The 24,419-nt window shown below is 44.3% G+C and overlaps 1 protein-coding gene across 1 annotated transcript in view; it reads right to left on the bottom strand.

Annotated features, from left to right (window-relative positions):
• The window catches only part of ABCA4 (ATP binding cassette subfamily A member 4), a 141,464-nt gene that overhangs the window by 37,080 nt on the left and 79,965 nt on the right, over positions 1 to 24,419 (bottom strand). Inside the window, exons 24-36 of the mRNA XM_039236476.1 lie at positions 23,901 to 23,985; positions 20,684 to 20,889; positions 20,273 to 20,321; positions 15,733 to 15,980; positions 13,309 to 13,433; positions 12,758 to 12,856; positions 11,753 to 11,939; positions 9,190 to 9,284; positions 7,677 to 7,709; positions 6,123 to 6,228; positions 5,927 to 6,001; positions 5,526 to 5,695; positions 3,713 to 3,890 (exon numbers count right to left, since the gene is read on the bottom strand). Of these exons, the coding sequence (XP_039092407.1) occupies positions 3,713 to 3,890; positions 5,526 to 5,695; positions 5,927 to 6,001; positions 6,123 to 6,228; positions 7,677 to 7,709; positions 9,190 to 9,284; positions 11,753 to 11,939; positions 12,758 to 12,856; positions 13,309 to 13,433; positions 15,733 to 15,980; positions 20,273 to 20,321; positions 20,684 to 20,889; positions 23,901 to 23,985 (1,656 nt within the window). The remainder of the gene's footprint in view (positions 1 to 3,712; positions 3,891 to 5,525; positions 5,696 to 5,926; positions 6,002 to 6,122; positions 6,229 to 7,676; positions 7,710 to 9,189; positions 9,285 to 11,752; positions 11,940 to 12,757; positions 12,857 to 13,308; positions 13,434 to 15,732; positions 15,981 to 20,272; positions 20,322 to 20,683; positions 20,890 to 23,900; positions 23,986 to 24,419) is intronic.

The following is a 24,419-nucleotide window of genomic DNA, read 5'->3' on the forward strand; positions in this document are numbered from 1 at the left end:
AGATGATACCCTTTTACTGCTTCATCCCTTTTCTTCCCTTCCTACACAATTCAGTCCTCAAGCCATTAGGATGGACAGGGAGAGGTGTGCAGCCACAGTGGGGTTTCAGGAGGTGTCACCGTGGTCCAACGCAGGATGAGAACCTGAGAAGAGTGAGGACGGCATCCCACACGGGGCCGGCTGGTGTGGGGTATTAGAGCACGTCCTAATAGGGGTCGATCTGGTTGGGGCCATTAGAGCCAGAGCAGAGTGAGGAGGACCTCCACATAGGGGGCAGCTGGGGCAGGGAGAGTGGGATGTCCACATGAGGGAGAAGATGGTGACAGAGATGGGAGACTTGTTCCACACAAGTACGTTGTGCAGGTAGGTGCCAATTCCTCACTTTTGAAGAAGAGTCACAAATATGGAAGCCTATTTGGTGTTGGGATTGGAAATGGAGGTTTTAGTGAGCTCATAGTGTTTGCTGTATAGATGTAAATATGTGCATATCTATGTATATACATACATCTCTCTCCACTGAGAAGGCCTGAAGCCACTGTTCCTCAGTGGCAGAGAAAATATCTAGCACTGAGATCTTGGTTTTTGAGAAACATTTCCCACAGGAAGGAACCAGCGCTCCTCAAGGAGATGGCTGATTCCAGGATAGGCCAGAGGATGCACAGGATGAGTCTGGAGCATCTCACTATGCCAGAGAGCATAGAGGTGCTCAACCAAGATGAAGACACAAGTCGAGAGGAAACAAAAATTGGCTTGAAGGGGCTCCCACTGGCCAAACATGATAATTTCAGCATCAAAATAAATAAGAATGGTATCAGATTATAATTTATTAACACAGGAACCATGACTCCCTACAGGCATACATAAATAAATGGAAAGTCTGATAACAAATAGGATATTTACATAGCTTCAAAGTACCTCTCCCCCAATTCTTATCAATTATAAAGGGGGAAAAGTAACTTTACAGTGGAGGAGCTCAAAAAACACCTTGTGACCAAAGTGACCATCATCAGTAACAGGACAAATGGAAATCAGAAACTACCTGATCAGGTGCAGTGAGAAGAGAGTACACATTCATGATACCACTGCCATACCTGAATCTAATCATGAGAAAACTCTGGGCAAACTCAAAGAACATTCTGCAAAATAACTGGCCTATGATCTTTAAAAGGTCAAGGTTGTGCGTGTCAAGACAAGACTGAGGAACCATTCCAAGTTGAAGGAGAGTGAAGAGAGAGGACAACAAAATACAATGACTCAGAGCTACATCCTTTTCTAGAAAAGACATTATTGGGACAATTAATGAAATCTGAGTAGGGTCTGAGGACAAGATGGAGGTGACACATCAGTGCTAGTGTCCTGATGTTGACAGTTATGTTGAGACTGCATTGGGTGCGTCCTCATTTATAGGAGGTAGACACTGGAGGTGCCGGGGGTGGGTGGGTGTGTGTGTGTGTGTGTGTGTGTGTGTGTGTAAAGCATCTGACTGGGAAGTTACCCTCAAATGGCTCAGAAAAAAAGTGTTGAACTATTTTTTTATAACAATTTTGTGATTGTTTCAAAATTTAAGGAAAAACAGATGCCATATAAAAAATAAGAACTTAGGGGCACCTGGGTGGCTAAATCCATTAAGTGTCAGACTTTGGCTCAGGTCATGATCTCACAGTTTGTGGATTCCAGCCCCATCTGTCAGCTGACAGCTCAGAGCCTAGAGATTGCTTCAGATTTTGTCTCCCACTCTCTCTGCCCCTCCCATACTTGCACTTTCATGTGTGCTCTGTCTCTCTCAAAATTAAACCTTAAAAAAAAAAAAAAGAACTTAAAACATCCTATCTGTGCTGAGTGAATGATATAAACAGTAAGTGTTTATTCATTCATTCAACAATGACCCTCAGGCATATGTTATCTTTTTGCCACTGGCTAATCAGGGTGCTAAGCTCCAACATTATAGATCCTAGAGTTCAGATTCCAGGCCAGCCTTAAAATTCTAGAGCCTCAGAAGCCTGACAGCATCATATTCACTGTCTTCTAACTCTTCATTGGCCTGCCAAGTATCTACTTTGCTAGGATCACCTCCCATCGAGACCCCCTCTCTATCCTCCTAGCCACATATTTCTCCTCTAATTCAGAGATCTCTATAGCTAAGCAAACATACAGGTCAGGCCAAATTCTATAATCCTTGCCTCCAAAAAAAGTAGCTGGTCCAAAGACCAGCACTTGAATAGCTTTTCAATGCAGGTGAGCCTAGCTCCTTTCATGTTTAAAGCACAGGGCCACTGTGGGTGGCTACAAGTGATGTTCTCATCCAAAGCGAGGCTTGCAGGTTCTGATTCCTCCACATGCATTCAGTGTTTTCTCAGGTAGACAGGACAAAGAGGAAAGAATTTAGTTTCTACTGATGATTTCTGGCTTTGTAATGTTAAGTGATGGATGCCTTTAGTAAGCTGAGTAAAAGAAATCATGTCTTTATAAACCCTAGTATTTGTCATAATTATTAAAAACCACAGTGAAAAAAAGTTGTTTGTGTTGGCCTCCATCATGATATATCTTACTGTAACATGAAGTGGAGACTCACGGTAGTCTTAGAATATTGGGATAAAACAAAGGATCTTATTACCCACAGTGCCCAGAAAACACTGGAGCTGGTTTCATAATGATCCCTGCTACATTATAACTAAGCCTTTGCTACAATTTATTTTGACCCTGTGACCTGTCAAAAATTAACCCACCCTGACTCCTTCCTGCTCCCAACAACCTTGGTTGTGAGAGAGGTGAGAGTCTGCTGTTGACCTGATAAATAATTTTTTCTTTGTGTTCCCTAAAGTGGTGACTAATTGGATTTAGTGGAGATCTGGTTACTTGGGAAAGCAAAGTAAGGCCACTGGGTAGGGTTGCTAGATTTAGCCAATAGAAATATAGACTGCTCATTTAAATTTGAATTTCATTTTTAAAAAATATATTTTTTTTAGCATTTATTCAGTTTTGAGAGACAGAGAATGAATGGGGAGGGGCAGAGAGAGAGGGGGACACAGAATCTGAAACAGGCTCTGAGCCGCCAGCACAGAGCCCGATGTGGAGCTCGAATCCACAAACCACGAGATCATGATCCGAGCTGAAGTTGGATGCTTAACCGACTGAGCCACCCAGGCACCCCCTAAATTTGAATTTCAGAAAAACAACTAATAATTTTTTTTAATATAAGTATGTCCCATGCAATATTTGGGGGGGTGGGATTTACTTTTACTAAAATCATTAATTATTTTATCTGAAATTTAAATTTAACTGATGTCCTATATTTATTTGGTGACTCTACCACAGGGGATGTTCCATCCTTCCCCTTTTAGGGGCAGGTCAGGATGTAAGCAGAGCATGTTAGGATGGAGGACCTCTTGTTATTACCTCTTCAGCTCCAGATTATGTCCAGGAAGGTCAGCTGCATGCCTGAAGTGCAGTGATTATTCAGTGGGTCAGAAGGCCCCTTGGTGCAGAGCCCTCACTCAGCAGTTGTTAAGCTGAGCCCTAAATTCTTCCCCAGCTTGGGGATCCTGATGCTGTACCTTTCCAGGAGACAGCAAACACACAAGGCCGGCGGCACAGCACCTCCAGCAGCAACAGTACGAGAGCCCCACCCTGCCATGTCTCCTCAGTCAGAGCAGACAAACACCCACTGCCTTGGGCCGTGGATGCAAGGGAGGTGCCATGATCTGACACTTACAATGTCCCAGAGGAAGTTGGTCAGCCAGTAGGTGACGGGGCTCACTCCACTGACAAACTGGAGATGTTTGGCTTTGTTTACCCTTTCCTGGATCAAATAAAGGACAAAGCTGGCTGGGACGAAGGACATGGCGAAAATCACACAGATGGCAACCACAGCATCTACCGAAGTGGTCAGCCTGCAGCAGGGCAAGAGACACAGGGAGACAGAGGTGAAGGAGGAGCAAATGCAGGAGAAGAACAAAGTTAGGCTCTGGGAAGTCCTCACCCAACTCCAGGCAGCGGCCTCCAGAATCCATTCCAGTGGCTAGCTTGTCATTCACTCAACTGTGCTAGTCAAACTGGGTCAAGGTTAAGTGGGTATCTGTGGCCTTCATGTTTCATGGTTCTACTGAATACTAATATTAATGTGAATATCAAATATTTTCCATGTTAATGTAATAACCTAAACAACTTTTATTGTGTTTTCTAATTATTTGTTGATGATATATAGAAACAGATTCTTATATTAATCTCATATACTATAATGTCCTTATTAGTTCTCATAATTTGTCTATAGATAACTCTTGAATTTTCTATGTAGAGCAATATGGTCTATGAAATCTTGTTAAATCATGTTTTCAAGAAACATATCACAACATGGGGAAATGTTCATAATGTAAATTTAAGTGAAAAGAGTACAAGCCACTTACATAGAAGCTTGGCTCTATTCACCCTTCCCTGGATTGAAGAGAAAGCATATGGCTAAGGGGGCAGGTGTGGGCTGAAGTACAACTGAGCTTCACATGCAAACCATGACCCTGGTGTGGGGCAGTGCCCTCACAGAGAAAGGAGCACTTTTTGTGCTGCCCTGATAAAACTACAAAGAGCATGATCCATACATGTAGTAAAACTAGAATACATAACTGGAAGGAAACACACAAAAATGTTTAGAGGCAAAAACTGTGTAGAGTTAACAGCAAATAAGTTTTTTTAAAACTCTATTCTATAAACTTTATTTAATGAACAATTACTATTTTATAAACTACTTTTATTACCACAAACGACTTCTCCTATTTCTTATTTCAGATTCAAGAGGCTTAGCAGGAGACACAGAAACTTGGGCTGAGTGAGAAGTGGCATAGGAAAGACTATTCCTCTTCAGCTTAGAGCCTCAGAGGGTATCCAGAGGAAGGCCAGAAGGGACCAGGGAGTAAATTTTAGCTGATGACATTTGGCATGTTCAGGGCACTGAATACACTGGGATAGGAAAATGTGGACCCTCACAGCCTACCAGGATAATTCTGCACTAATAAAGGCATACCCACCAAATATAGGCCTTGAGTAGGACACATATACTACAAAATTGCACAGGATTGTTGTATTTTACTGCTTGAAATGGTTCAGTAAGAACCTAGGCTTGAGGAAGGCAAGGATCTGTTGATATCTCGAAAGTCTGGCCATCTGAGGGAAAATTACCGGAATCTAAGGTGATTACTCCTGGGGAGATGAAAGACCGACTCAACTTTCCAGTTCCTGGCAGTCACTTTGCATACTGGAAAGAATATCTGTGTAAGGTCCAGGAGCAACTTGTTATCAAGACCCAAAAGGGAAGAGAACCATATATATGCTTACTTTCCAAATAAACATGAAGAGAAAGAATGGCAAAACAGTTTGGTACACAAGGCACTTGAAAGTCTCGTGTTCAAATGTGCCTGATTTAACAACCTGGCCATCCAGATCAGCAGCTCATGTTAGTAAAAATCCTCTTGGGGTATCCAAAGAGGGGAGAGGGTAACAAGCAAGCTGTGAGGTTGGGGGCCACAGTGGCTTACACTGTGATCTCTGAGAGCTGCTCCTTAGTCAGGTTCAAGGGCTGGCTTATGACAGTGATGCCGTACTCCTCAGGGTTCTTGTCCTTGTGCAGGCTGGTCCGTAAGATGGCATTGTGGGCCACGTTGAGAAAGCTCACCAGGGCATGCCAACCTTTGTTGTTAAACCATACCTACGGAGCAGAGGTAATAGGCTTTGTTAGGCGGTGCTGCAGCTGTTTAGAGAAAAAATGAGCTCCAGGAAAAAGAATGTGAGGAGAAGGAAGTATTTGGCAGCTGGAAGACATTCCATGCTAGATTTCAACAGGAGGAGGGATGGAATTTAATTAAGCTGGGAAAATAAAACTAAAATAACTAGCTCATGTGAATTTTTAGCTCTAGGGCAGATTGTGCAGGGCCAATACCTTAATGTTGTCTTCAGTTTCTAGATGTTTAAGGAAAGCAGGCATTTCTTTAGAGGCCTCTCTGGTGATGCGACCCTAGAAAATCATAATGAACAAGCACAAGGGTTTCTTCCCTGCTTAACCCTCATGGTCATTTCTGTTTCATTATAACCAGCATGTCAAAAGCTCTATCCAAATCTTCAGTCTGCTTACATACCCCGGTCACATTCATTATCTGGCCAAGGTGGCTTAAAAATCCAACAAGCGCTTCCGCAGTGATGGGAAGAACTGGGAGCTTTCCTCCAATGGAAATTCCTCCATACCTGACAAGGGAACAAGAAGTCCTCAAGTCAGTGCCATGAATCGTGCTTGTGCTGCTTCACACTTGTCAGTTACTCTCTCAGGTCATGCAGGGAAATGTGTACTTTGGAGGGGATAGTCTGGACCAGGGAACAACATAGCTTCACTTTACAAACCTACTATTAATACTTCCTTGTTGCCTCCAGGATAAGTCCTAATCTTTACTGAGCTTGGTCTCTGCCTACTTCTCCAACTTCGTCTCTCCACATGCCTTCCCTCGAGTGGCATATGCTGGCCACATTACTGCCAGAGTCCCAATGGGCCAGGCTGCCTTAGTGTCTCTGCCTATGTGGGGCTCTAGCTTCCCAGGAGTCCCTTTCCCTTTTATGAGCAACTGGACAACTCCAACTCATCTGTCATATGTCATCTTCTCTTTGAAGTCTTCCCGGACTCTCCCTATACCCCAACCAATGATTCCTTTATGGGTCCACCTCTATACTTAGCAGGCACTTCTGGCGGCAGTGGGCTCACCATCTTGTCAGGACCAGTCCTGCTGTGCCTGTGTCTCTGTGCTTCTCAACCCCAGCCTGCCTCTGGCAGCCCCTCACCATTCTCTCTGCCTTAACTCTGCCTTTAGCACCTTAACTGGGATCCTAGCATTGGATCACTCCTGCTCTAACCCATCTTCCACAGGGCTTGGAAATCTCAAGTGATCATCTTCAAACACTGATCTGGGCCTGTTGCTCTCTGGTTTAAAGCCCTTCAGTGGCAGGATAAAACCCAAACTCCCGGACACAATAATATTAATGTGCTGCTTAGGCAAGGCAGAGGAAGGGAAATTTATTTCTCAGGAATTTAAATTGCAACCCCCCCCCCCAATATTTCTGCTTCAACTGAGGCCCCACATTTCCCTCTAGGAGGATTTCCCTTTTGTGGTCCAGAATCCACCCAGGAAATCAAGTCAGCATCAGCTCTGCATTCATTGCAGAGGCCCTATTCCTGAGGGACCCTAGGAGGACAGCTCACTCTTAGAATATTCCTGGATGGTCCTCCAAACCTCTGAAACCATATGAACCTCCAGAATGTCCCAGGAACAGAGTGAGTCTGAGGCTGGCCAGACTCCCTGGGGCTTGAAAGGGATGGGCCAAAGAGTGGCAGGGCTTAGGTTACGTGTCCTCTCACTGCAGCCTTCTACATTGTTATCCTTGTGAAGTTCTAGAACCCCCTCGGAGTGAGAATGCTCTGGAACTCCTCAGGAAACACCACCTCCCATATAGATCCTCCGAGATCTATTACTGAGCACCTTCTGGGTTTAGGGTGTCATAGCCACACATCCTTCAGGACATGTCTTGTGAATTTCTGAGTACATACAGAACAGCCCACATGGCTTTGCGGTGTGGCTTGTTTTATGTGCAATTATTTTAGATGGATCAATCTGAGATATTAATTTCTTACAAAAATAGTTTCTTACCTCTGTTCGTTGACCCAGAATTTGCTCTTTAAGCTGAAAGCCAAAACAAAATATTGGATAAATACCATAAGTAAGGCAGTATTGTTAACTTTCCTTCTTAAATACTTACTGGGGTGGCTCAGTCCTCCACGGCAGTTTTGTTTTTCCTGATATCCAAACAATGTGGAAGCCTCCCAGGCCCTAGGCTGGGCCCAAATACACAGGCAGAGGAAGGACAGTACTTCGCTATTGGCTTTCCAAGTCACATGCTGAGCCTTCCGAGTGGCCCTGTTGTCAGGTCATTTGTCAGACCATCTGGACCCAGAAAATATGGCAACCACTATGCCAGCGCGGAGTGAAGGCTGCAGCCCTCCCACCTTCCATCCTGCATAAATAAGACTAATAACTCCCTGCACACTTGGGAAAAGTTCTGACTCAGTCCAAGCCCAAAGTTAAGAGACTGACTTCCAGCCAATCAGGGGTAAAGCTGTAGGTCAAGAAATGAGCAAATGTCAATTCTAGACCTCATGGTTCAGGCCCACAAACTATCATGGTCATCAAGCACAAAATCCCAAATTCCATATTGCAAAAATTTGTTGCTGAGAACAAAGTTTAGAGTGGATGTTGTTTATTGTAGCAGTGAATAAATTCAATGCACTCTGCTCTTAATTTTTGTGCTTGGATGGCATTTTTCATTTCTCTAACTGCTGACTTGGCACTGCCCTCTCAGCAGCGGCTCTCACCACCAGCAGTGTGCTCTAGTTAACTGAGCCAATTTATCCCTTGTTCAGGGTTTGGTAGAGGAAGCAACTGAATGCACTACTAAAATCAGACAGTATGTTTTAAGGCCCTAGAGCACGCGGGGACCAGATTAGGGTTTCCTTTGACCTCTTTTTAGAGCCTGCTCTTGTGGATCTCTGATAGGGGCTGCTGAAACCATGAGCCTGGGGGGGGGGGGGAGGAGGGGAGGGCCTGATGAGAACAGCCGCAGAGCCGAGGAAAGCGCGCATTTACAGAAGAGCTTGCTGGCACACTAAGGTGGTGGAGGTGCTCATTTACAGTGCAGTTAACCTGGCCAACCTGTGGGCTCACTCACATGCTGCCATCCCATTGCCTTGTCCCTATGTTTTCTTCCTTTCTCCTCTTTGCTTCTTACTTTCCCTCTTGCTTCTCTCCTTTTCTTCTACCTTTTCTCCGTCTCTAAATGTGGTCTCTCTTTCTTAACTAGTTAAAAGAGGAGGCTGTGTCACTGGATAAATTCTATGGTTTCTTATGTTACTTTTAATGGTGCATAGGTTACACTTTAAGACTGCTCGGCCTAAATAAGATAAAAAAAAATAAAATTAATCTTAAATTGCATTTTACTTGTATATGTCTCAATTGTTTTTTCGGTTGGATAAGGCCCTCAAAACAGGAAAAAGAAAATTTTCTGCTGCCCTGATCAGTGATACATTGTAAGAATAAATTATCTTGTCTCTAGTTAATATTTTCTACAGAAAGCCAGGATTAAAAGTATGAAAGAATCTCTCCTTACCTGCTTCGTATAAGAGCAGGATAGGTTTTTATCAAGAAGTCGGAGATGTTCCTGTTTGTAAGGTCTTGTAGAATTTCAGTGCTGTGCTGTGTTCTCTGAGGCAATGAGACATCTGTGTCAATCACCTTGGAATCTGAGGCTTGTTGTTCTCCAAAAATTACTTATGGACTCAGCTGCTGGGAAAATACTAAATAAAGCCCTGGCATGTGCCTAGTTCCCACATTAAAGAGTGGGAGTCATCTTTGATCCCTCTCTTTTCTCCAATCCATTTTCAAGACAGATTGGCTCCAACTCCAAAATGAGTGTCTACTCCATTACCAGTCCTCCCTCGCCCAAGCCTCCACTCGGATCTCACCTGGGCCTCGACATAAACTTCCACACTGGTCTCCCTCATTCCACCCTGGCATTCCAAAAGCCATTTTCTACCCAGCAGCCAGACTGAGCTCTAAAAATGTAAATCAGAATACTTCACTCCGTGCTTTCCATACTCCAGTAACCCCTAGGATCCTCGGGGGATCATCACCAAGGCTGCCACAGCCTCATGATCCAGCCCTGCCCTGCCCTCTGAGCCCCTCTGCCACCTCTCTCCTTACTCCTCACCCTCCCCACCTATCTTCCCTGCTTCTCCAGTGCACACTCCTCATTCTTGAGACTGTTGTGCCCTTGGCAGTGCCCTCTGCCTGCTTTGCTCTGCCTGGACAACCTCACATGGCTAGCTCATCCCCATTCAAGTATCAGCCTACATTTTTCTCTTCAGAGAAGTATTTTCTATTTCTAGTCATTCTCGATCATAACCTACTGCTGTACTATCTTCACATCTGCATTCTCTGCCTGAAATTTTCTCTCCCATTGATCTGCTTGTTTTTCTGTTACCTCCCTGTAAAATAAAAATTCTGTGAGAGCAGGGCCTTTCTCTGTGGTGTCCCCAGCACTCAGAATAGTACCTGGAATGTAGCTAAAACAATAAATTTGTGACACGAATGAAAGAAGTCAAACAGTGCCTTATAATTTACAGACTGTAATAATATATTTCAAAATATATCTAGAACTGGAGCTTATTTCAACTTTAGAGGATTCAAAAAAGCTCATAAATTTGGCCACCAGGTGGCAATATTACTTTAAATTTGGGTCTACACAGTGTTCATCATGTTCGTTCAGTTTCTGGTCAATCAGGAACCTGGGGTGTCAGGGGCACCGCTCAGATATAGCTAAGGGTATTTTTGGTGGCATTAAAAATACATCACATATGCCATCACATACTATTCTTTTTGTTTTTATACACTTTCTGTCTCCCTCCACCTTTCCCATTTTACTCCCTTCAGTTCACTTTCTTCACTTGGCTCCTTGAATGCTAGGAGAACTAGCATCGACTGACCGCTTACTGTGTCAGGCATTGTATTAAATGCTCTATACACACTGTCTCCCTTAATCCTTTTACTCGTACGAAAGAGGAATTATTGCTTTAATTTACAGCCAGAGAAACTGAGGTCCAGAAAGCTCAGCTAACTTGCACCAAGTTCCAGAACCTGTAGGTGTCTGGTCTAGGATTTGAATCTATAGCTGTCTGTATCCACAGCCCTACTATTTTCACTCTAACACTCTGCATTCTCACCAAGCTGAGAATGGTACCCAGGGGACCAAGCTACCCTGGTAGAATCTAGACTGGAACAATCATGGGTACCTGGTAATTTGTGATAATTTTTTTTAAAATTCTGTCAAATAAAATACTCCTACAACTTGATCTCTGTGCATTCTAGAAGTCAGGGATGGAGCACTTCCACCTCAAAGAATGTTAGGGCAGCAAGGGTCCCTAGGGAAGACTGCTTTGCCACCCCTGCTTTCCTGATGTGTACAATTTACTACCTCTGAGGGAAGCCCACACCCTTTGGCCTTATTCCAGGCTCAATGGGAGAGTGTGTTTGAATGAGCAGGGTGAATAGATATGAATATGAGTATGTGTGTATGTATGTGTGTGTATGTGTCTCTCTCACTCACACACACACACACACACACACACACACACACACACACACACAGAGCACCTCCTGTGCAGGTGCCTGAGATTCAATTTTGTTCCCAAGAGAAGAAGCATCAATGATAGTGAGGAAATTCAGTGCTGACAATAAAGAAAATCACAGGAACTGGCTTGTCTTTTTCCTAGACTCTGGCTATGGTGGTCTGTTAAATCCCACCTCGCCCAGGGACCAAGGACTACCTACTGAAAAAATTTAGTTCCTAAGTTAGGAGAGCAGCTTGAAGGTAGGATTCACTGAGGAAATGAAACCTCTCACAGCTATGCTTGACCTTCTTTCCCTGTCTTCCCAGCCAAGATTGAAGAGGCACTGCTTGGTGGAAAATGAAGCTACTGGATAGTTCTCTAGTCGCCTGTGACGGAGCCCTTTGGTGCCCCTCAGAGGACCCCAGGACTCGTCTGGCTCTTCACTCAGCTGTCAGTTTGAAATGTTAGTTGGTTAGAAACTCAGGAGGCACAGTGTATTTTCCCTAATCCCTGCTGTCGTAGGCAGATTGGGGGCCCATGGCTTCCCTTGGAGGGTCGAGGTACCTGCGGGGGTGGGAGCCCCCCTGCGCCCTCTGGGCACTCAGGAAGCATGGTGAGCTTCTCTCTGGTGCTGCACCTGCAGGAAGGCGAGGGGTTGTCTGGTGTCCATTTCTGCTTCTGGAACAGGTGGGTGATGTTCGGGGACACAGAAGGAGTCTTCCAGGGGGTTGAATTGCCACAGGGGTACTCCCTCATGGAAGGCAAGAAAAGATTTCACAAGCAGCTCCAGTTGATTAAAAAAATCCCTAAAAATGAGAGATAATGCCCAGCCCTCTCCTTAGCCTTTCCTCTTTCTCCTCAGACCCATGCATTTTCTTCTATTCTTGTGAAGTTAGTTTCTGCTCAAAAAAATTCAAGACTAGAATTTTGTTGATTGACTAAGTGTGGGGCTGGGCTATAATTATCTATTTTGTGGACTGTTTTATCTCATTTCTATCTTCTGGTACCTCTAGCTGTTGAGAAACAGAATAAATAAAAGAGTCTGAAATTAGTCTATTTTGACCCTTACCTATAGCTCTGAAAAACACTGAGAGAAACAGATAAAATAATATTTAAATTATAGGATTCTTGGTAGATTTCAACTGCCCTCTAATAACTTCCTTCCCTATACTTACAGTAATAATTGAAAGTTGGCCATATATGTAATTGATGCCATTCTAAGCCCAATTAAACAACAGCACATCCCCCATCTCCTTCCTTTCTCTGTTTAGATTCCTTTCAAATAAGTGTGAAGCATGCATCAGTTCAGTATGGAACTTTCTATATTGAGAATTATCGAAATTCAGAGTGGCCCGGTGATGCAGGGGCTTCCTAAGAGGCGGTGACACTCTTGCACATGGGCGTTAAAGGAGAGGCTGGGGGATGGTGAGGGATACAGAAGCACCCATGTAATAGAGGGCTGCGCTGAGGTGGAGCCTCTCCCAACCCGCCATCCTAGGACCCCACCATCAGGTTCCCCCTCCCTGGGGGCAGCTGGTGATGGTAGGGCAGGGGTGTGCAGAGACTTACGGAAGCCATTCTTCCTTCAGGCAGCGGTTGCCAAAGCCTGGCTTGTTCAGGAGGATGTCTGCAAGTGCTGCAAGCTGCTCACTGCCCGGCTGGTCCAAACTAGACAGAGTGACACGGACAAAGGGACAAAACAGACAAGATGGAACTTGGCAAGTGTTTACTAAATGGCGGCTATGTACTGGGCATATACACAAGCCATGGAATGCTGCCTAGGAGTGGTCACAGGTCTCCCGAGAAGGGAGTGTGCTATTCAAACATGCCCAGTGATCTGATGGCATATCATGTCTGTGCCTCAAAAAGGTGGAGTTCAATCCAATCACCCAACCTTTACTTTCTCTTTCCCTACTCTTGGCCGTCCTGGTTGTTCACTTAGGATCACCATTTCCAAGTGGCAGGTACACTAACTTCCTTCTGGAAGGCAGTCCAAGGACCTCTATCGCATTAGTCACCGTCCCAGGAAGTGAAAAGGTGAAGGTCCCACCAAGCAGTCTGACCTGAGAGCCCCACAACCCATGGGAATGAATGATGACGTTTAGGATGAGTCTATGCACCTGAAGAAAGTGTACTGCTGCCCATACATCCAGGGGTGAAGGATCAAAGCAGGATATTCACCAAAGGGAGGGACGATGATGGAAAGCATCAGAGCCAAAAACACAAAAGTGGCCGGGAGCACAATCTGTCAGAAAATAAACATGACAACATGGGCTGTGGTATGTTAAAGACACTCACACCCACCAACATACACACACACACACACACACGCGCGTGCACACATACACTGATTGTTTTAAACATCCTGCAGCCTCATAACTGGGCCCCTGGCAAAGAATGTCAGGCTTCTTGGAAACATCACAAGAGAAGATGTGCAAAGGCAAGATGTGTAGGAGGAAACAGAATGTTTTGGTGGCCAGTGAGGAATGGCTGAGGTAGGCCAATACTGAGCACTGAAGCAGGCCAATGTCCAACCAGAGGTGAAACAGGGTTTCCATATCTGAATAAAAAATATAAAAAGAAAAAAGATGTGCCCAATCTATAGATTGAATGCAATCCCTATCAAAATACCAACAGCATTTTTCACAGAACTAGAATGAACAATCTTAAAACTTCTGGGGAACCACAAAAGACCCTGAATAGCCAAAGAACTTTTGAAAAAGAAAAACAGAACAGGAGGTATCACAATTCCAGACTGCAAGTTGTATTACAAAGCTGTAGTGATCAAAACAATATGGTACTGGCACAAAAACAGACACACAGATCAATGAAACACAAAAGAAAACACAGAAATAAACCCACAATCATATGGTCAATTAATCTTTGACAAAGAATGAAAGAAGAAGTAATGGGAAAGACAGTATCTTCAACAAACGGCGTTGGGAAAACTGGACCACTTTCTTATACCATACACAAAAATAAACTAAAAAATCAAAGAGAGCTAAATGTGAGACCTGAAACCATAAAAATCCTAGAAGACAGCACAGGCAGTAATTTTTCTGACGTCAGACATAGCAATATTTTTCTAGATAGGTCTCCTGAGACATGGGAGATAAAAGCAAAAATAAACTATTGAAACTACATCAAAATAAAAAGCTTCTGCACAGCAAAGGAAACAATCAACAAAACTAAAAGGTAACCTACGGAATGGGAGAAGATATTTGCAAAGGGCATGTCCTATAAAGGGTCCAAAATATGTAAGCATCCAAAATATATAAAGAACTGATATAACTCAACATACAGAAAACAAATAATCCAATTAAAAAATGGGCAGAAGACATGAACAGACATTTCTCTAAGGAAGACCTCCAAATGGCCAACAGACACATGAAAAGATGCTCGTCACTCACAATCAGGGAAATGCAAATCTAAACTACAATGAGATATCACCTCATACCAGTCATATGGTCAGAATGACTATAATCAAAAACACAAGAAACAAGTATTGGCAAGGATGTGGAGAAAAAGGAACCCTTGTGCACTGATGGTGGGAATGCAAACTGGTGCAGCCACTCTGTAAAACAGTATGGAGGTTCCTCAAAAAGTTAAAAATAGAACTACCTTATGATCCAGTAATCATACTACTGGGTATTTATCCAAAAAATACAAAAAAACTAATTCAAAGGATCCATGCACCCCTACATTTACTGCAGCATTATTTACAAGAGCCAAACTATGGAAGCAGCTCAAGTGCCCAGCAATAGATGAACTGATAAAGATGTGGTATATGTAGACAATGCAATATTACTCAGCCATAAGAAATCTTGCCATTTGCAATGACATGGATGGAACTGGAGAGTACTATGCAAAGTAAAATAAGTCAGTCTGAGAAAGACAAATACCATATGATTTCACTCATATGTGGAATTAAATAAACAAAACAAATGAGCACAGGGGAAAAAAAAGAGAGACAAACCAAGAAACAGACTCTTAACTACAGAGAACCACCTGATGATCACCAAAGGCAGGGTAGGTGGTAGAGGATGGGTGAGACAGGTGATGGGGATTGAGGAGGGCACCTGTCATGACGACCACTGAATAACATATAAAATTGCTGAATCACTGTATGATATACCTGATACAAATATAACTATGTTATTAATAATGGAATTAAAATTAAAAAGTTAATAAAAAATAAAAAGAAAAGAGGCCAATGACCTTGATATCAAGGGTCATTGCAAAAATGACTAAAAATATGACTTCACCTTTCACTGTAAAAATAAAAGCAATCTTAACATATTCACTATTACTGTATTTTCTCTGCTACAAGAGGTTAAAAACTTAAAAAGAATCTTCATGTTACTAAGAACCAAAATAAAGGTTGACAAGGAGCAAAGAAAGCCAAGAGAACCTAAAGAGGGTGCTCACTGCTGTGGTTGAGCTCATGTGCAAGAGCAAGCCAAGGAGAGGAGGCAAAGGCAGGTAGAGGGCAGGCAGGCCTTGGCCACTGGCAACCATGCACAAGCAAGGGCCTAAAGCAGTACCTGGGCCAGGAAGTCCTTGTGGCTGCGAGCAGTGTGGTGGAATCGCTTGACCAGTAACGCCTGCACATGTTGCATGATGAGCTGCGTGCCTGTGTTGAGTCGGCTGTGCTCCTCCGGCTCCGAGGAAGGCTGGCCCTCTGGGGGTGGAGCTGGCTCTGCAGAGCAGCCACTGGAGTCCAGGGGAGTCTGTCTGGCCTTCTCTCTAGGGTGTCGGACGCTGGCATTTTCTCTTTTCTGCGGAGCGCCACCTGATTTGGAAGACTGAATTAATAATTTAGAAAAATACTCACAGGGTCTGGCCCCCATATACCATTTTTTTTCTCACTGCACTCGTTTTCCCTCCATTTAAATCAGCAAGAGGGGTGCCTGCGTGGCTCAGCCAGTTAAGTGTCTGATGTAGGTTCGGGTCACAATTTCACAGTTCATAAGTCTGAGCCCCACTTGGGGCTCTGTGCTGACAGCTCAGAGCCTGGAGACTGGTTCAGATTCTGTGTCTCCTTCTCTCCCTCTGCCCCTCCCCTGCTCACACACTCTCTCTTTCTCAAAAACAAATAAAACATTAAAAAAATTTTAAATCAGCAACAAAATATCAGTTCAGGTACATTAATAAACTTTTACAAATTCCATTTTGGGGGGCACCTAGCTGGCTTATTCAGTAGAGCATGTGACAAACTCAGGGTCATGAGTTTAAGCCCCACACTGTGTATGGAACCTATTTAAAATAAAATATAAACTTCTATTTTTGGGGAGTGTGGGTGACTCAGTCAGTTGAGCATCCAACTCTTGGTATTGGCTTAGGTTGTGATCTCACAGTTGTGAGATGGAGCCCTGCGTCAGGCTCTGTGCTGAGCGTTGAGCCTGCTTGGGATTCTCTCTCTCTCTCTCTCTCTCTCTCTCTCTCTCTCTCTCTCTCTCTGTCCCTCCCACCTCTCAATATAAATAAAGCTTAAAAAAAGTGTAAATCATCTATCGACAGAATCACCTGAAATCCTTTAAAAATTCTCTTTAGTAGCTAAAGAGAAGAGGATAGATATAAATGCATTGACAGAGAGGTCTAAAACATGTAGTAAGATAACTGAAGTTGCAGAATGATATGTGTAATAAGACCACCTTTATGTTAGGTAGCACATTTATCATATACAGCAAAATGTGTCTTATACACACATACACATACGCACATATGTAACTGCAAGGTTCTGACAGAGTACCCACTAACTGTTAAAGAAGTTACCACTCGAGTGGTGGAGCTGGATGAGGGGGGCAGGGAGGGGGCGGTTAAGGGTGAAGAGTGATTTTAGCCTTTTTTTATTATTTGAATCTTTGAACAGCAAAATATACTCATGTGTAACCTGTGGATTTAAGAGTTGACTTGGTTCTTTCTAAATTCTTAAAGGCCACTGAGAAGTTGTGGAAAGACTAATGAACTAGGGTTAGAAGACCTGGGTTGAATCTTGACTCTTACTAGATGCACAAATTAGGCTAAATGACTCATCTGATCTGGGCTTTCTCATCTATAAAATCAAAATTAAAACACTTCACAGGGTTGTAAACATTTCACAGGGTTGTTATGAATGAGGTAACACATGAGAATGTGCTTTAAAAACTACTCACTGAAAGTCACTAGTTATGTTGAAGCTATAGTTTATCATCACTGATTTAAAAAAATTTTTTTAATGTTTATTTTTTTTTAATGTTTTATTTATTTCCAGGAGAGAGAGAGAGACAGCGTGAGCAGGGGAGGGTCAGAGAGAGAGGGAGTCACAGACTGAAACAGGCTCCAGGCTCTGAGCTGGCAGTCAGTACAGAGCCCGATGCGGGGCTCGAACCCACGAACCGCGAGATCATGACCCAAGCGAAAGTCGGATGCTTAACCGACTAAGCCACCCAGGCGCCCCTTTTTAATGTTTAGTTTTGAGAGGCAGAGGAGGGGCAGAGAGAGAGGAGGAGACACAGAATCTGAAGCAGGCTCCAGGTTCTCAGCTGTCAGCACACAGCCTCATGCAAGGCTCAAATTCTGAACCACTAGATCGTGACTGAGCCAAAATCGGATGTTCAAAATAACTGAGGCACCCAGGCACCCCTATCATCAATGATTAAGGTTCATTTGTAGAACATGTTGTTGGACATAAAGGGAGAGCTTAGAGGACTGCTGATTGGTCCCCAGCTGCTTTCTCAACTCTCCTGTAGTCCCCTCAGAGGAGGGCAGCTGCAAAGGGATTTGGGTCAGCCCAGTCATCCCATCAGCTAACATTCATTGCACCTGCAATGCAGCATCCTGGCTTCTGCAGGCTCACTGACGACCTGGTACCAGAGCCCCAGTTCTCTGCCTCCTTTTCCTGATCGGGGCTCATATTGGATTTCTGCTGTGGTTGGCCCTCCTCTGGTGGGATTTGTGCTGCCTCTCCTCATGTCTATTGCATGAACTCTGCTCTCTCTGATGTCCCATCCAGACGGGAGCCCACTGTTCAGGCCAGGGCTGAGCATACCAGCTGAGGCTGGTCAGAATCATGTTTGTCCTTGGCTTTCCATTGCCCTCTAGTGGTCAGTGGCTCTGAGCCACACCTTCAGAAGCAGCCCTGACCCTTTTGGTACCATGCAACTTGTGACCCCAAAGGAGAACTACAAGTTCCTTCAGATTTTGGAGACATGATCAGAAAATATCATCCTCTAAAACTGAGCCAATTAAAAACATGTATTTAGCCATTTAAAAATGGGAAGCAGTAAGAGTGTGGAATTGAGGTTCCTAGATTGAGAGCTAAAACCAGAGAAGACGACTCAGAAGGCTGTGTGACTTGAAGGCAAGTCATCCAATCTGCGTGAGCCCAGTTTCCCCCAAATGGGGCTAATCTGTACCTTAGCATCCTCACAAGATTATAATAACCATCGAAACAATGGATGTTAAGTGCTCCCTGAAGTATAAAGGGCTAAACAAGTTTGAGGTAAAAGATGATTTGTAAACGTTGAGATGAAAGTTGCTAAATCTTAATCAGAAATCACATATTGTGTTAAAACTTGGCAGGTAGTAACTCATTTAATTCTCTCAACAATCCTAAAAGGTAGATATTGTTATTTTTGCAATATCCCATCTTGCAGATAAGGAAACTGAGATAAAAAGAGCCTAAGTTATTTACCCAAAGCCCCTCAGTTAGCAAATTATGGAAACCTGCCTTATTCTAGAAATTACACTCTTAACCTCTACCCCTGCATGTCTCATTGGAACATCCTATGCTATGCTCAGGCTGACCAGTCTTCTGATGTGTAATTTATTCCCCTGAGGAGACCTAATTATTAAGGAGTATTCAGTTAGATAAAAGGCCCCAACTCTTGAATCCATCACAGCTTCTGATGTAAATTCACATATTTTCATTCTGGTCTTGGTTAATGTAAGTCTTTGCCTTTGGGTGACCTGGGAGAATTCAATTTCCGCATCTGCAAAGCTGGAAAGAAAACCTGGGCCCTGTCGTGAGCTGCTCCCACCCTCTCCGGAGGACTGCTTGCCCTCCCCACTCTGCCAGGATGCCCACCTCTTCTGGTTGCCATATGACCTACCTGGGTCAGGGAGTACATTTGGGCTGGCATATTTGACCACTGGTAGTTCTAGGCATAGCTGATACACAGACTTCTGGGATCACTTATGAACCAAGATGAAAACTGTATTATCTTACTAGTTGGCATCAAAAACTTCACAGGGAGGAAATGTCTTTGCCCAGGAAAATACTGTGATATGCTACACTGGGTAGAGAGAGGAAGCCAACCACGGGAGCCCAAGACAGAAAAGGAGAATGGCCACTCTTTGCCCATGAGCAGGAGAGAGGAAAACAGAATGGAGGGAGAGAAGCCATATTGAGGATTTTATCAGTGTGGACAGACGCCTATTCATCTATCAGGAGCAGCCTGTGCTGAGTATATAATCCCTCCTGCGTGTCTATCTCCCTGTCCTCTACCCTCCACAGTAAAATGCACTCATGAATACTTTGTGTGGCTATGGGGTTTTGGTAGAAATAACAGAAGGAGCTAGCTGGTGTCCAGGCTCATACATGTAGAAGACAGACCCCCAAATTTACAGAAATTATGGTCCCCACAGTTTCAAAGTTCCAAAGGGCACTAAATGAAGGCTCAGAATAATTTTCTATCTCAAAAAGGACAGAAGATCCCAGATGGCACATTATCTCTAGGGACTCTATGGGCTCTTACTCATGCAGACAGGAGTGAATCAGAGACCTGGTGGAGATACGAGGAGCAGATGAGAATGATGGCAGGTACAGGAGACCAGAAAGTGGGATGAGAAACTTGGGGGTGGTGAAGCTCCCAAGCCGACCTCCATAAGGATCCTGATTCATCTAGAGTCTTTCCACCCAGACCTAATCCTATTTGTCATTTAAAGGTGCTAAGAATGCAGAATGTGTGTTGTTTGGGGCTCAGATAAACACTATGGAGGAGTATTTGCCTGCTTTGTTTTTTCATGAGTTTTTCCTTAGATTTTCAATATAGAGCTTGGGGAGTGTGGAGAGGAAACAAGCTATACACTCTGGGACCATACCAGCAAACAGGGGGCCTGAATCAGAATCTTCTGTGACCTTCAGAAAAATCTGTCAAGAAGGAAAAAAGAGAAAATTTGGATTAGGCATTCCATTCTCAGAAAAAAGTCTAACCCAAGCTCAACTTTGTTGGGTACTGCTTCATAATGGAAAGAAAATACATTACAATTTATCTAAGAACACAGTCTTCTATAAACATAAAAGTGTATGCACACAGTGACCACAACTACGTAAAACATGTCTCTGTATGGACAAAGGTATGAGGAAGTGAGTCCAAAATGAAGATACTTGCTATGCTTGGGTGGGGAATTATGGCTTTCTGCCTTTATAAAACGTCCCCTAGTGTTAGACTTTTGCAAAGAGCCACTTTTTTTTTCTACCTGACAGGAACCATCTAGAATCTCTGCCCTTACCTCTTCCAGGGGAGTGTCAGAAATTCCAAAACTGCTGAGCCCCAGGTCGGCCAGTGTCTCCTCGAGCTCTCTGAAAAGACTGGCATATGCTCTCTGCTTGAAATTCTTATTTGGGAGAAGGAAGATAAGTTCTTGACCAATGCATTCCACCAGCTTTGCCTCTGGAACATGGTGCTGTACCATATCTGTCAGCTCATTCACATCCCCTAGGACAGGAAAAGAGACTGCTAGCAACTCTGTTTCCCAGAACCTGGGAGACTGTGAGCTTGCTTACATCCCTTTCTTCCCATTTGGGGAAGGGGCACTTCATTCCGCAGTCATGACCCTCGCAGAGGACAGATGCTCCAGCCCATCCAGTTTTAGCCTAGTTGGCCCAGTGAAGGGCACTGAGAGGGAGGGAGATGTAAGCAAAAGCACTCCCCATTAACTAGCTGGGCAAACTTGGAGGAGGTCATGTAACAACCCCTCCCAGTTTTCTCCTTTTTTCAAATGGTCTGTCCCTTACAAGCTATGTAACATCAGGAACGTTGTACCCTAGTTCCTTCATCCGTGCAAAGGGAAAAAAATGGCAGCCACCCACTTTACTATTATTTATGAGGACTGGGTGAGTTCATATACATAAAACACTTAGAATGGTGTACCTAGTGCCTAGGTAAGTATTAGCTGCTATTATCATGAACATCACGTCAAGTAAGAAAGCTCTTATTGTTATTGTTCATTCTTATTCACCACAAGCCTGAAGGTTAAGTCAAAGCTGCTTTCACTTTCCGGGTCTGGTCTGGTCCAAGCTACAAGTGACTTGCATAAGATGTATACCTGGAACTGGTGACCAAACTGGGGGAGAACTCTCCTTCCTAAATTGCACAACCATGCTTGGTCTAACTTTTTGAAGAAATGTGCCATTTCCCTTTGAACTGCACCTGCCTCCTCAAATGAACAAACAACCCAACAAATTGTAACACGCTCATCTCAGGAAATGCAGAAGGGGGTCAAGAAGCTGTGGAGTCAGGCTGGGGTTGCGGGGAAGGAGGGTGGTGTGCACAACACGGGGCATGAGGAAGCATCCAGTGACAAGTATTTCCCTGACACCCTCATACAGTCGGAATTGAATTTTATGCAGAAGCATGTATTACTTTAACATCCAAAATCTAATTTAAAAAATCTAAAGCATGTATGTGAAGAGACAGTTCCCTATTCTCTTGAGAGGCAGGTGAAAGGGAGAAGCGGTATAGGGACTCAGAGCCCAGCTCTCATGCACTTCTGAAACCAGTCCTCTCACTGAGGGTCACCCAGTGGGTTCTTTGCTTTCTTTGTTCTAACAATGACTCACGTGGAAGGATTTCATGGCTTTCAACCCATGTCCTTCTGGCTACCTGGACTGGAAGTCTTGATTTATGTCAAATTTGTAAAGTAGACTCAATTGTCTTTAGCTCTGGGATGACTTCACACAAGCTGGAGGGCTCCTTGCGTGAGGAAGCAGCTTTGCCCTAACAGCTCTCCAGGGGTCATGTTCATTGTTCTCTGAGGAAGGAAATCAAGCCAAAGCTGCTGGATTCCCAGGAATTGTGTCTTAGTCATGTGTGTCAGCTTTCCAGAGGTAGTCCTGGAGGGCAGCAGGGCTCCCAGCGCCCGGCAGAGAGAGGTCGGTGACTGTGTGTGGTGCTCAGTTGTGGGTCCTCCTTCAAGGAGCTAACAAGGGAAAAGAATGATCTTCCTCTTACTTGGGGTGTAACAACTTACTGCACTTCCTACCATTCACAGCATTCCTCTTCTAGTCAAAAAATAAACCTTTATTTAGAAATAAAGGAATATAAAAAAAATTACTGCAGCCAGGAGTCCCTGTTTCTAACTTGATTTTGCTGCACCACTGCACTGGGTTTGTTTGTTTGTTTAAATGTTTTATTTATTTCTGAGAGAGAGAGAGAGACAGTGTGAGCAGGGGAGGGTCAGAGAGAGGGAGACACAGAATCTGAAGCAGGCTCCAGGCTCTGAGCTAGCTGTCAGCACAGAGCCCAGCGCAGGGTTAGAACCTATGAACTGTGAGATCATGACCAGAGCCGAAGTCAGACGCTTAACTGACTGAGCCACACAGGAGCCCCGCACTGTTTTGTTTTGTTTTTAAACTATCAATGTCTTGACCAAGATTCCTCCTGGAATGAATCTTCAGAAAGCAGGGGGAGACTCATAGTAAGGCAGGCAAGGGAAAAACACAGAGCTGTCATCCTGAAAGGACGTGTTCAAGTTCACTGCAAATCCTGTCAGTGCAGAGTAGGCGAGAGAGGGAATGTGAAGCAAACCTGGACATTTTCCCTCAACTTTCAAGCATAGAATATAAACCGTGTCTACTTTTCTTGTTTCGCCAGATTTTAGTCAGTAAATTTCTCAGATTTAGAAAAAAATTGAGCAAAAAATAAAACTTGTTTTTTTCTTTGATAAGCAGACTCCCCTATCCCCACCTGTTATCAACGTGGGTCAGTTCACAGGTTGAATTTTGCCCCCTCTTAGGGATATGGGGTATGTAGGAGTCCATTTGCAAAGACACCCCAGAGGATGGATGGAAGTGGGCCTTCATGGAAAACAGCAAGAGATGTGAGCAAACACTCTGGGTCCTCAAGGTCAGATCCTGTGAGGTGAGTGCTTACAGTGAGAGCCTCTCTTCTGCCTCTCCCTGGAGGTGGGGGCACCCCTGGAGGTGGGGGCACCCCTGGTGAGTGTTAATGAATCCTAACTCAAGGGAGAACTGCTAGGAAGTTGGGGCACTGAGGGGAAGGTCAGGAGTGTAACAGGGATGTGTAACTCGGCATCTGGTCCATGCAATCCGACTCTCTGGAATAGTTCACTATGAGACTCTGTGTACCATGGCTTCACCAGAGGGCGCCACCTGGCACCTAGAGAAGCCCTTCTCAGACACTAAGTAATGCAACTTGCAGCCAGGGCAGAAGGACCCAGGAAGGGAGACTTAACATGGGCCAGGGCAAGGAGTGAACAAAGACTGTATTCCTCATTTAAGGGAGGAGGCCCTTAGGCCCAGGACTTTTCAAATTCCTCTGGGAATGGAGAAGGGAGGCCAAAGAAAAAGATGAGCAAGTGCATGAGCACAGGCTTGAGAAGTACAAAGAGTGTTCTCCTTGCTCCCATTAAAACCTAGGACACACCCAACAACACCCAGAGAGGATCGCCAGACAAGAACCAAGATACAGCCTGCTCCGCTCCTTACCATCCAAGACTTGTTCCGGACTTATCTCGTCTATGTGGGCTGGACACCTGGTGGAGAAACCCTGAGATGTACAGCTGCAGGTCCCCTACAACAGACAGGGTTCAGTCACTTGAAGGATAACATCTCCCCGATGCCGATTGCTGTCACCACCATGCCTCATTTGTTTCTGGCCACCACAAGTGGTCCACAGATTTTTTTTGTTACCACTTGAATGTATTGCTTCGTGTGAGCATTCTGAGGGTGTGGCAATTTGATTTTATCCTGGTCAGTGTGTGAGTCAGGCACAGAGAGTAACACAACCTCAAAGTACCTTTGGCTTGTCATTATAATATGACAGCTGCAGGTCTGCCTGTGTGAGATGCTGTGCTCCTCCCTCCCCCTGGATGCACGCGGGGCCGTGGAAATCCACCTCGTACAGGAAAGTCTAGAGGCAGGGACATGTACACCACAGGGGCCAGAGGCATAGGTAAGCTACAAAATAATAATCAGGACAACTCAAATGCGAGCAGTGCCTATCCT

Source organism: Hyaena hyaena, unplaced genomic scaffold (assembly GCF_003009895.1).
Source record: "Hyaena hyaena isolate Hyena2069 unplaced genomic scaffold, ASM300989v1 scaffold_111, whole genome shotgun sequence".
Taxonomy (NCBI): Eukaryota; Metazoa; Chordata; class Mammalia; order Carnivora; family Hyaenidae; genus Hyaena; species Hyaena hyaena.